The sequence below is a fragment of the Misgurnus anguillicaudatus genome, chromosome 20, assembly GCF_027580225.2.
Source record: "Misgurnus anguillicaudatus chromosome 20, ASM2758022v2, whole genome shotgun sequence".
NCBI classification, from domain to species: domain Eukaryota; kingdom Metazoa; phylum Chordata; class Actinopteri; order Cypriniformes; family Cobitidae; genus Misgurnus; species Misgurnus anguillicaudatus.
The window spans coordinates 1779715-1792417 of record NC_073356.2 but is presented as its reverse complement, the minus strand read 5'-3'; the positions used below and the strand labels follow the sequence as shown (position 1 = coordinate 1792417).

General features: G+C 44.4%; 1 protein-coding gene and 8 non-coding genes across 9 annotated transcripts; 8 read left to right on the top strand and 1 right to left on the bottom strand.

The window, feature by feature from the left end:
• Positions 1–1063: 1063 nt before the first annotated feature.
• On the top strand, positions 1064–1136 carry trnaf-gaa (transfer RNA phenylalanine (anticodon GAA)). Its single transcript has one exon. It is a non-coding gene; the product is annotated as a tRNA-Phe (tRNA).
• A 96-nt stretch (positions 1137–1232) lies between these two features.
• Positions 1233–1304, top strand: trnaq-cug (transfer RNA glutamine (anticodon CUG)). Its single transcript has one exon. It is a non-coding gene; the product is annotated as a tRNA-Gln (tRNA).
• A 562-nt stretch (positions 1305–1866) lies between these two features.
• Positions 1867–1939, bottom strand: trnaa-agc (transfer RNA alanine (anticodon AGC)). The gene has a single exon. It is a non-coding gene; the product is annotated as a tRNA-Ala (tRNA).
• A 96-nt stretch (positions 1940–2035) lies between these two features.
• trnap-agg (transfer RNA proline (anticodon AGG)) lies at positions 2036–2107 on the top strand. The gene has a single exon. It is a non-coding gene; the product is annotated as a tRNA-Pro (tRNA).
• A 1102-nt stretch (positions 2108–3209) lies between these two features.
• trnap-ugg (transfer RNA proline (anticodon UGG)) lies at positions 3210–3281 on the top strand. Its single transcript has one exon. It is a non-coding gene; the product is annotated as a tRNA-Pro (tRNA).
• Positions 3282–3359: 78 nt separating this feature from the next.
• trnai-aau (transfer RNA isoleucine (anticodon AAU)) lies at positions 3360–3433 on the top strand. The gene has a single exon. It is a non-coding gene; the product is annotated as a tRNA-Ile (tRNA).
• Positions 3434–3513: 80 nt separating this feature from the next.
• On the top strand, positions 3514–3586 carry trnaf-gaa (transfer RNA phenylalanine (anticodon GAA)). Its single transcript has one exon. It is a non-coding gene; the product is annotated as a tRNA-Phe (tRNA).
• A 96-nt stretch (positions 3587–3682) lies between these two features.
• Positions 3683–3754, top strand: trnaq-cug (transfer RNA glutamine (anticodon CUG)). Its single transcript has one exon. It is a non-coding gene; the product is annotated as a tRNA-Gln (tRNA).
• A 2944-nt stretch (positions 3755–6698) lies between these two features.
• On the top strand, positions 6699–12623 carry LOC141351451 (uncharacterized). Its single transcript, XM_073858231.1, has 8 exons — positions 6699–6793; positions 7737–8265; positions 8362–8689; positions 8777–9578; positions 9822–10028; positions 10138–10511; positions 11187–11692; positions 11770–12623. Exons 2-8 carry the CDS (start codon positions 8018–8020, stop codon positions 12518–12520), a joined length of 3216 nt encoding a protein of 1071 aa, XP_073714332.1. The 5' UTR covers positions 6699–6793; positions 7737–8017; the 3' UTR covers positions 12521–12623.
• Positions 12624–12703: the final 80 nt, after the last annotated feature.

Here is a 12703-nt window from a genome sequence, read left to right as displayed (position 1 = left end):
GAGCACAGCTCCTCCCGTAAAAGATCTAGCTAGGTTAACATGGTCCACAAATGTCGTGGGTAGCATAGCAGTCAAACTATAGAGGCCTCGGGGCCTGCTGATATTTGGCCGCAAAGGTGGTGGCTTCTTCAGGGGATGAGAATCTCTTCTTCGCTCCGTTCTCCAGAGTGATCTGTAAACGAGCCGGGAAAAGGAGCGCTGGCCGTAAAGCGAGGTTGTAAAGTTCAGTCATCACTGCACGATATTTAGCTCGTTCCCCGGCGATTTCTGGTGTGTAATCTTCAAATATCTGGATTGGTATTCCTTGGTATTGAAGTTTCCCACGTCTCTTACGAGCCTCCCGAATGATCAGATCTTTGGTCTGATAGCGATGAAGGCGAAGTATAACCGGTCTGGGCCGCGAGCCGGGTTGTGGTTTAGCGACGAGCGTTCTATGCGCTCGGTCTAGTTCAGGGGGAGACTGAAGGATCTGATCACCCAGTACTTCAGTCAGGAGCTCGGCGAAAAAGCTCGTGGGCCTGGGTCCCTCGATTGATTCTGGGAGGCCGATTATTCTAATATTATTTCTGCGGCTGCGGCTTTCAAGATCGATAGTCTTCGCTGTTAGCTTAGCGTTGTTATCCGCTAATGCGAGACACCTCTCCTCCAGTGCTTGAATTCGTTGGGCTTGCAGCTCAGCGTGGGATTCCAACGAATTCATTCGCTGACCATGCATGTTCTGTTATCGTTGTTTGCATTTTGTCAAGTCTCGCTTCCAGAGCATCGAATGTTGCTTTGAAGTCGGCCGCAATACTAGCTCTGTGATCTTCTAGCATATTAGCAATGGTGGCTAGCGTTGTGCTGCTGTCCGTAGAACAGACATCTGCTTCAGTCTTTTTCGCCGCTTTTGATGCTTTTGACATTTTTTCTAGGATGTTCAAAGTTTTAATGTTGATACTTCAAGTCTCAGTTTTCGGGGATTAAAGAGAAAAGATAAATTTCCGAAATTACTGCTGCGGGAGCTTGAAACAACGCTGCTTTCACATGTTAGCCAAACCGGAAGTCCGTCCGGATCATTTTTGTGGCCGAAATAGCTCAGTTGGGAGAGCGTTAGACTGAAGATCTAAAGGTCCCTGGTTCGATCCCGGGTTTCGGCATTGAGGGCAGCCTTTTGAGAGTTTGTTTAACTGAAGGTCCCTATCCGAGTGTCCTTTTCTCCGTGACCCAATGGGTCAGGCGCTAACTCAAAGAGTGGTTCCATGGTGTAATGGTTAGCACTCTGGACTCTGAATCCAGCGATCCGAGTTCAAATCTCGGTGGGACCTGTAAGACTTTTTGGGTATCCAAGGGAACAGTGTTTGTTACCCCAAAACAATCCCCCTGCCCTTTAAGCCTTTTTACCAGAGCACTCAGGCTCTACACAAAAATGAGTTAATTCAAGCAACATTGAGCACTTTTTCTGATCACCCTGGCGGTGGGCCAACAACTCACAAGTCGCAAAATTTCAGCAAACACAAGGACATTACAAGGAAGCAAATTAAACATGTACGAAAACATAGAATAAACGAAAAATGCATTGACGTTTAGGACAAAGGAAACACACAGCTCATGTGTACAGGCCAAAGGAAACACACAGCTCTTGTGTACAATCTGACAATGAAATGCATTAAAAAGACTTACCAGAAATGACGCGAAGACAAATGAACATTGAAAGAAAATGATTCCAATTTTAAATGGCAACAAAATGCTCTTGGAGTGTTAAGCTCCTGCTCCACGTTGCTTTGTGAAATAACATCCGTATCGGAGACGTCCATGTGTGGACCCAATGTGAAGCTTCACGCTTCCGGTCTGTGACATCAGAGCAATTAACAACAAACCACAATCACGTGGAGAATGCGGGCATCGATCCCGCTACCTCTCGCATGCTAAGCGAGCGCTCTACCATTTGAGCTAATTCCCCTTACCTCCGTCTTGTGAATGCTTTGGCTTTTTGGAAGCTGGCTGCTATGGGGTGTGAAAATGTTTCACAGGGGGGCGGAAGTGGCACGTTTTGAGTGGCTCGTTGGTCTAGGGGTATGATTCTCGCTTAGGGTGCGAGAGGTCCCGGGTTCAAATCCCGGACGAGCCCCTCTTTAGACTCGTCCCTCGGAGCTTTAACCCACAACGCCGCTGTGTATGGCAATATTGGCAGGAAAGGAATGGAATGTCAACGAAAAACCCGCAAAGGACGTCAGCGACACCTCCGCCTTTGGTCTTGTCAGGTCGAAACCGTGTGCGAGGGTATCTTTTGTCTGTTAACCCCTAGACGATCCCCCTACTCTTTAAGCTTTCTACCGGAGGGCTTGCTGTTTTAACAAGCGACGAGTTGATTTCAAACAACACAATTGACTCAACCCGAAAAATGACCCAGGTTATTTGTCCTACTCCCTCCTGGCCGGGAAAGGCACATCATCCTGGCCACTGGGTAGGTACCCTGAGGTGCCCTGAGCTATGAGACTTAAATATACAACCAGGCTAGTGATGCATGGTGTCCAATTTAGTTACCGGATGATTTATCAGAATTTTCTCCTAAAATCTAAGATCAACACTTGGAAAATGCGATAAGGACATGGCTTCTAAGATGTTACTTGACGTTAAAACTACACTAAGTGTTGGGATGCCCCTTTTAATAAAGATGTTTGGGGCGACACAGTTGCCACCCCAAACAGAGCACTGCTGCCTCACAGTAAGAAGGCCCCCTGTTCAAGAACTGGCTTTAAAAAGAAATGAACATATTTATCTATTCCAGTTTCTCCAATCAAAACAAATATTAATGCTATACCTTACAGACCATGTAAAATAATTTTGTTTCCATCTATGTTGCAACAGTTTTGCAAAGGACTTTTTCTGTGCTGAAATGACTGTGACCCTGTGAACAAATCATTGATGGGTTTGGGTGATGAGTGTTTTGGTCAGAGCCTGTAATCCATAACAAAGGTGTTCAGCTGGGTTCAGGTCCGAGATTTATGCAGACCAGTCGAGTTCTCTCACACCATTTCAAATATTAAGCAATAAGCATGTACTTATATCGATAAGTGCTTATTTTGACACCAGCCCAACACTAGGGCTCATTGTGGCTAAACAGAGGAGCAGGACCAAACAGGCCCATCCCAAGGAACTGCTTGAGGAAGCTGGTGACTGTGTTGTGGTCACATGTTTCTCGGTGGCACGGCAAACAGACAGCACGGCTTGGCTCGTTGGTCTAGGGGTATGATTCTCGCTTTGGGTGCGAGAGTTCCCGGGTTCAAATCCCGGACGAGCCCTTGTTTAGCTTTGCTTCTTGATGCTGCTACACTGTGAAACATTCATGTCAGTCTTGGCAGAGACAGGTGCTGTTCCGTGGCCGGTTAGCTCAGTTGGTTAGAGCGTGGTGCTAATAACGCCAAGGTCGCGGGTTCAATCCCCGTACGGGCCAAGGTTTCTCTGTGCCTATTTTTGCCGACTGCTATATTGCTGTGATTTGTCATGAAAATTCCTGTCCGGATCATTTTTGTGGCCGAAATAGCTCAGTTGGGAGAGCGTTAGACTGAAGATCTAAAGGTCCCTGGTTCGATCCCGGGTTTCGGCATTGAGGGCAGCCTTTTGAGAGTTTGTTTAACTGAAGGTCCCTATCCGAGTGTCCTTTTCTCCGTGACCCAGTGGGTCAGGCGCTAACGCAAAGAGTGGTTCCATGGTCTAATGGTTAGCACTCTGGACTCTGAATCCAGCGATCCGAGTTCAAATCTCGGTGGGACCTGTAAGACTTTTTGGGTATCCAAGGGAACAGTGTTTGTTACCCCAAAACAATCCCCCTGCCCTTTAAGCCTTTTTACCAGAGCACTCAGGCTCTAGACAAAAATGAGTTAATTCAAGCAACATTGAGCACTTTTTCTGATCACCCTGGCGGTGGGCCAACAACTCACAAGTCGCAAAATTTCAGCAAACACAAGGACATTACAAGGAAGCAAATTAAACATTTACGAAAACATAGAATAAACGAAAAATGCATTGACGTTTAGGACAAAGGAAACACACAGCTCATGTGTACAGGCCAAAGGAAACACACAGCTCTTGTGTACAATCTGACAATGAAATGCATTAAAAAGACTTACCAGAAATGACGCGAAGACAAATGAACATTGAAAGAAAATGATTCCAATTTTAAATGGCAACAAAATGCTCTTGGAGTGTTAAGCTCCTGCTCCACGTTGCTTTGTGAAATAACATCCGTATCGGAGACGTCCATGTGTGGACCCAATGTGAAGCTTCACGCTTCCGGTCTGTGACATCAGAGCAATTAACAACAAACCACAATCACGTGGAGAATGCGGGCATCGATCCCGCTACCTCTCGCTTGTGCCTACTGCTTCCCACCGAGTGAGCCAAAGTAAGCCCGCATAAGCCAATCACGTTTCTTCCTGTGGCTTACTTTTGACCAATCACGTTTCTTCCTGTGGCTTACTTTTGACCAATCACGTTTCTCCCTGTGGCTTACTTTTGACGAATCACGTTTCTCTTCTGTGGCTTACTTTTGACCAATCGCGTTTCACTCCCATGGCTTACTTTGGACCAATCGCGCGTTCCTCTCCTGAGGCTCACTTTTGACCAATCGCGTTTCTCTCCTGAGGTAAACTTTTTAACCAATCACCGGCAGCTATTATTATCATCTTTGAGTTAGCGATAGGTAAGTCTTGTTTACTTCGTTATTAAATTTCGGTCATTATTTGTTAATATAATGTGTATATGTTTGGAAAATTAAACTTGCCTATATAGCTGTCTAGCATGTATTGGACATGTTTTCTTCTGTGCAGTTTAACACGGTGGTTAAGTTCACGTTAGTTTAACGTTTGCAAATGTCATGACATTCATTAGACATTCGGCTTCATACTCATTAAAGTTTAACTCTCGGTTTTCAGTCCAAAACAATAAGAGATAACTGTGGTTTTATAAATGATATGTAACAATATCCTCATGACAGGAGGATGAAAGATAAACGTTCCTAAAATATCCATTTCATAGCGCAAGGACCCTTTTGGGGTAATATGTCTTTTATGAGCTATGAAAGGATATTATTAGGAAAAAATTGTCATCCTTCTGCCATTGGGTCGTATTGATAAATTATTTAATTGATTAAATAAAAACAGCAAATGCTAGAGTCAAACGAATTATTATTATTTAAATGAATATCAAATATAAAATCAACTTTACTGCAGTAACGTACGTCAGATATGCATAAACACATAAACTACAATACTGTTTGGCCTAAAGGTATCAAACCAACTTTAAATTACTTAGTATTATTCTCTATCATGCACAAGGCTTGTTTTTTAGATTCTTCTAGGCCCCTAGAATGGTGATGTTTACAGCTTTGGAAATAGAAGTAAATTTCAGACGTAATATTTCACTTATATTGACATATTTTATATACGGTATCCGAGATTCCTTCCCCTTTAGAAAACTCATCAGCAAGCCAGTTTATGGTCATAGCCATATTTATTACCACAGTAATATGGTTTACATGTAGCTTATTAAATTACCATTACACAATTAACGTCAGATTGCTAGAGGTAATAGTCTCTTCCTAATTTTCATTTCAGAAAATGTATGCGTATCCTGTTTTTCAACGGCAATCGGCAACATCAAGCCGACTCCTCATGGCACCATCAGCAGAGGCAAAGTGCCTAGAAAAGCTTGAGTCCGGAAGGGCCAAAAGTAAAGAGGAGGTGCTGGCAGAGGCTAGAGCTTTTGTCAGCACAAATGGTGGAGACCCCAGTGACCAGTTTTTAGTTCTCGCTCACTGCAAACTTCAGTTTGGGAAGTACCAGGGCCAGCAATTTAGATGGCTCCTGGAAAACTCTCTGGGGTATGCAGTGTATTTGGTGCTTAGCAGTTCCAGTGAGAAAGCCCATCCAAACCCGCTGTCAGAAAACAAACAGCTGTACCTGCAGTATACTTCTCTTATAAGAGAGATGGCAGAAGAAGTGGAGAAGTATAAGAGAAAGCAGGAAATGCAAGCAGAAGCCCATGCAACTGGAGACCAAGGCTGCTTGATGGTGGAGTTTGGTGACTTCCAGGGCCGGTCCATGAAGGATGTTTATGAGGACCAGAGCAAGCAGGCCCAAGCCCTCATCAGGTACCTGATAAAGGCAAATCCCAACACCAACATGGCCATTTTCAAGACGTATGTCTTGAAAAGACAGGCTTCTGCTGTGGGCACCCGTGTATGCCAGCCTGCACCTCCACCTGCAACCTCCAGTTCCTCTGTACATCCACGTGCAACCTCCAGTGCCTCTGCACCTCCACCTGCAACCCCCAGTTCTTCTGTACCTCCACCCGCAGCCATCAAAACTGGTGTACACCAGAGCGCCACTGTGAAAGCACTGTTGACGCGTGGCAAACATTTGTCTCCTTCACACCTGGCGAGAAAACTCATGTCACCAGTGAAACACTGTGAGTAGGACTGTGTGAATATTGAATTTTCCTTACAGCAGTTTTACATGTATTTATTTATCAGTATGGCAAATTTGTTTTTTGTTTCCAGATCCATTGCTGCAGTCCACTTTACCTCCTCCAGCAGCAGAACCCCCAGTCACACATTTGACCCGAAGGCAGCTTTTCACTACTAGTAAGCACCATCTTACCTACATTTGTCTCATAAGTTTACGGTGAACAACATAACATAATAACATTTTTATTATTATTTGTGCTCCAGGCACTTCCGTTTCCCCTGCTGAAGATGATGATGATGAGGAACTGGTATTTGCTGCATCACAATGTGAAGCACAGCTAAATACAGGTGTGGCATATGACACACATGCAAATATTATAAGAATGTTTTTGTGAAAACGCAAAAGCAGAACATTTTTTTTTTAAATAATCAACATTTTTAACAATTTTTTGTTTACAATACAGAATTATGTCAGATCTTGCCTCAAGCTGGATGTATGCTTTGAGCGCATTTCTTCGAAACCGTAAGGATGTTTAAAGGTGTCAGTGTATTTGGGTTTCCGAACGTACCCGTTGTTAAACAATCACTGCATAACTTTTTCACACCGCTTGCACTTCTCACTCACTCTTTAGCTCCACCTTAGCAGACAGGATGGTTGGGATCATTGTTGTAATTATTAGAGGAACATCTTTTCCTTAATGTGTCTGTGTGCATGCTTCATGTCTGTGGGCATCATTCATTTATACTGAATTCTCCACGCCTCATATCCTTGCTCCATTCTATCTAATTTACACATCAACATTTTATCCCAGCAAGCAAAAACCGAAACCCAATGTAGTCCAGCTATGATTAATCCACTTCTACCCTAAAATAACCTTGAATACATTTTTATGCTGTTCTTGCCTAAATAACTTTGAGATGTATGATATTCCATTATGTAAGCAAAGTCAACAGGTGTTCAAGGTGTTTGCTTTCATTTCTTTTATATTTCTTGTATCATCTATTTGTGTGCTATGGTTAGACATCTGTTAGACTTTCATGAGCAGCCCAAATTCTGCCTTATTTTAGTCAAAATTGCTTGCTGGGATCTTACATTAATAAAGTGTACACTGGGTTCTTTGCTTCTTAACACTAGTACCATTTTCCTCACTGTTATTCCTAAATCTAATCCTAATAATTATTAATACTTGTCCAAAATTCTGCTTCGCAGACTGTTTGTGGGCTGCTTTGTGGTATTTTACTATGAAATGCAACATTCATCCTTATATTGTTTTTGTTTTAATTCACTCAGAGACCTGTTCTGGTCCGTCTCCATCAGCGGAAACAGCAAAAGCACCAGGTCTTCCACATCATCCACCACCAGCTGAGCTTCCAGTTCACTGGAAAGATCATCTTCCACCTTTCCAGCATGAGTGGATACGGAACACACTATTTAAGGCCAACCCGCGAACCGGCAAGCCAGAACTAGTGTCCCAACTGAAGCTTTGGTGGTATCCTCCTCAGGTCCCTTTAATTCACACTCAGCCGCCCGCCTCACCTGACCTCTTCTTCTGTCGGCCCCTTTTCTTATGGATGCCGCTCAAGATGTGGCGATTTCCTCTTGTCTGTGTTCGACCAGACTGTGATAAGCACAAACTAACAGCCACAGGACTTTACCGTACCGTGCGCAAAGTCTTGGACATCGACGGTTGGTATGATCTTGCCACTGAGTATCTGGAGTGCAAACGCTGCAAAAAGAAATATCCCGCCTGGTCCGAGGACATTTTGGGGCAACTGGATATGGGCCACCGCAGTCAGTTTCCAGCTTTGCTGACATACAGGTAATTCATAATGGCAATCATTCATTATTAGGCACTTTAATTTGTGATTCTTTTTACCAAATAAAGCATTTGCATGATTATACTGTTGTTTTTTAGATACTCATGTGACAACCGGGTGCTGAGGATGATGAGGGAGAGGACACAGGGCAACAGCGTGACACAGCTGTACAAGAAGCTCATGGAACAACACAGTGAGGCATGGACACAGCGTGTCCTTCAGTACCTGACTGCCTGTGAACCATTTACAAGGTCCTTCCTTGTGCAGCCACCTGTGTTTGCCGAGCCTCCCTCTTTACCTGCCCTACCTAAACCTAAGTGGCTGTTAGCCGTGTACGCCAGGGATGTTCTGGGCCGACTGCACGAGGTCAAAGCCAAAATTACATCTGTCTTGGGCTGTGTTCTAAAGATGGACTCCACAAAGAAGGTAACACATCCCTGTTTCCAGAAATTTGCCATATGGAAAAGTGTGTATACATAATAAACAATTAATTATTTTATTTTTTTGCAATAGGTCACAAAGAAACTTGCCGGTGCTGCTGCAGGAACAGCTGCCTGGTGCACAAATGTAGGAAACGAACACGGCCAAGTCCTTGTCTCTGTGCTGACAGCCGCAGAGGGACATGGACTGCACCCTATGGCAGCTGGCCTAATGAAACGCTACCGGGAGGCAGGAGAGGCAGCCCCGAAAGTGATGTACGTGGACAGAGATTGCTGCAGTCTTCATGGCAAGTCTCAGGTGAAGGTCATGTTTTCGGAGTGGGATGAGCTTGAAGTGCGCCTTGACATCTGGCATTTCATGCGGCGATTTGCTGCAGGTGTCACGACAGAGGCTCATCCGCTCTACGGGACCTTCATGGCACGTCTGTCCATGTGCATCTTTCAGTGGGATTCAGATGATGTGGCTGCTCTTCACCGTGCAAAGGAGGGTGAGCTGGCAGCAAAGAAGGCCGGCCACATCTCAGGAAAGGCGCTGAGTTCCCGCATTACCCGGAGAGAGTTGGCACTGCACTGCCGGAGGAGGACCAGGGGTGTGGAGGAGACCACCAGATTAATTGGATCTCTGGTTGATCTGTTTGACAGTGCGAGTGGTAAAGACACTCTGGGAGTTCCTCTGCTGGACCATGAACGGATCCAGCAGATATGGAAAGAACAGCGGAAGCACGTACAGTGTATCCAAGACCCAGAGAACTTTCCCCTCTACATGAAGACAGGGACACTGAAGAAAGGCAGTGTGGAGCTGTGCTGCTACAGATGTGCCCGTGGCTCTACCTCTTTGGAGTCATTCCACCTCCACCTAAACCGTTTTATTCCAGGTATTACATACATATGGATGAAATTTTTTTTAAAGTAATGTCACATCAATAAATTTCACACTCTACAGTAATATCACAGTTCTTTTCTGATGTCATAAGCATTGACAAAGCTGTCTTGCCAGTCACTAGTAACTCTGGTTATAATACCAATAATTGTTTATGTAGTTACATAGCACCTCATGTGCAGCACATATCTTGTACATGTGTGACACATATAACCATTTTTGTTTATCTGACTTTTAGGAACCAGTGCCAGTGATTCACATTTTCAGGCCTATCTTCTTGAGGGCTTGATGCGCTGGAATGATGACAGGATGGAAGATGCCATAAAAGGAGCGTCCTCCATCCGGACATATGGCAGTGCCATGAAAGAGGCTGTGGACAAGCTTTCCCGAACTGTCTTCGGAAAGCCCTGGGATGAGCGCTATCGCCCTCCTGGAGCATATACAGGCAAGAAATTCAATAATTTGTTCTTTTGTAATATTCTACTAAGTTATCTATTTAGCTTTTAATGTACTAGACTAGACAAATGATTAACAACACTTTTTTATCCTTGTAGGTGAATTGCTAGGAATGGAGTACCTTTACAGCCAGACTGGCAAAACACTTACTCCAGTGCTCCAGAACCCAGAGGAGGAAGACAGGCTGGTGGAGGAAGTTGATGATCAGGACCTGCAAGATGAGGGGTTTGAGGAAGAGATCATGGAGGACATCACAGTTCCAGTGCTGTATGAGGATGACCCTTGCCGTGATCTTGAAAACAGCCCCTCATCTTTGCCTCTGCATCAGTCCCCAGCATCGATGGCTGATGTGTCACTGGCTGAGCCGTCCACATCATCATCTCCTGGTGGAGAACAACAGCATCTTGCCCCTGCCCCTTCAGTACTGTCACAGTCATCTGACACTGGAAGCAGTATTTCCGACGAGGCTCAGGTAAGACACTCTAAGGTCTTTTTTTCAATTGCTAACAAGCATTCCTCCACATACTCTCCCTCTCTGAACCAATCTACTTTCCTTACCAACCTGTCTTCTTTTATCCATATTGCAAAATTGCTAAATAAGTTCCAAGATATCCCCTTCTAATACTGTAAATCATGGTAATGAGACTAGAGCAGAACACCTGGGTTGGCTTTCAAGTAAAACTGCAATTAGCTTAGAATGATTACTATTTTATTTTCTGCTACAATTTTCTATATTTTAAAACAATTACTAAAGAAATGGATTCAATTTGCCATTATTCTTTCGAAAATGTTTATAACAATTTCAAAAGCAGTGTGTTAGCATTTGAGAAATGTAGATAGTATACATAATACATTGTGTTTTGCAAGTGGTAAAGCATAAATGACAGAAGAATTTTGGAAGATGTGGATATTGAATGCATTGAACTGATGGATCATATTAACCTCATTACAGCACAGTGACATTAATGAGAAGTCCAACCCTGTTGGGTTAGTTACTTGTTCCTGCTGTGACAGGTTTCGACTGTGTACAGTTTTTAAATGCCCCCTTAGTATTGAACTTAAACAATGCTTGTTAGCAATTGAAAAAAAAACCTCATTTTAATCTCGTTTTACTCCACATAAATTAACATAAATCTGCATTTACTAGGGAGCAGTCATTGGACCCGATGGCATCGCTGGGTGGGACAAGGTCCAGGATTTGGCTGGTTACCTGGTGGGTCTTCATGAGGCTCCTTACCTTACTGACCAGCAGGTGACAGAGGCCATCCAGCTGTGGACAGCTCTCCTAGATTTCGATAAGCAGCGGATCAACTATCAGCCTCGACATCAGCCTCAGCTGACACAGGGGCGCTATAAGGCACCGAAGCGGTCTGGAGTCACACCAGGTGTGGAGAGTGTGAAACGGTGTCTGATTGGACATCCTGGGGGTCCAGCGCAGTGGCCCGACGCCAACCGCTTGGTTAATACCATTTGTATGAAGTTGTGTGCTTTACACAAGTCGCCAACCAAGAAAGATGGAGTTTGCACCCCCAGGTGGTCTAAAGTTCTTTCAGATTACCACCACATCCGAGAGTTGGTGCTTAACAATCCCACTCTGATGGATGAAACAACGATCCAGCTGTTTGAGATAAACCATAGGACACTCACTCAGTGGTAAGCATGGCACATCATTCGCTTCAAATTAACTGAATACTGACATACATATATATAATAAAAATTAATTTTTTCAGGTTTCGTAAGTGGAAGAATAGACAGGAAATGGGCGTCCTCGGTCAGGGTCTGACTCCATCTAACCCAATTGCTGTGGCTGATACGCACCTGCCTCCACCGAGGGAAAAATTGAATGAAGTGCCATCGACATCAGGCCCAAAACATCAATTTTTCCTTCCACCAAATCGTGAAGGACAGGCTCCTCTTCTGCGACCAGGTCGAAAGCCAGCTGCTGCCACCAGGGAGTTTCCCATTGCATCCGCCCCCACAGCATCAGGAGTTGTGCAGCCCATCGCACCTGCCCCCACAGCATCAGGAGTTATGCAGCACATTTTAGCACCCATCGCACCCGCCCCCACAGCATCAGGAGTTGTGAAGCACATTTTAGCACCGGGGTTGTCGTTTGGCACGGTAGTCTTTAATCCAGACATGACTGTGTCAGTGGTGATTCCACCTTCTGGTGCTTCGACATCCAGTGCAGTCCCAGCTCCGCCTGCTCCGGCGTCTGCTGCACCTGTGTCCCGTTACACGCAAAGGAACAGGCGCCGACGGGCTATGGAGAATGAAAGTGGTGTCCAGAAGAGGAAGTATGTGCGAGGGGTTACTTTTAACACGTGCAGCAAATGTGGGCAGCCCAAAACGAAAGAGTTTGGCCATAGCCGATATGGTAATGCCACATTTTGCTTGCGTGCCTCAAATGGCAAATCTTTAGAGGAATGGTTGGCAGAGCAGCGCCAGCAAGAAACATGTCAAACTCCACCACCTCAATAAATAACATCTTTCCTGTATATATTGTACATATGTGTGCGTGTGTGTGCTGTGATCATTTCAATATTTGTGTGTATTTATTTTAATAAAACATTTTACATCTGAAGTGTCTGTGGATCTGATAAATAAATCTGATAAATCATATCAATCAAATCATATCCCACACAAAAACACATCTTTAAAGAA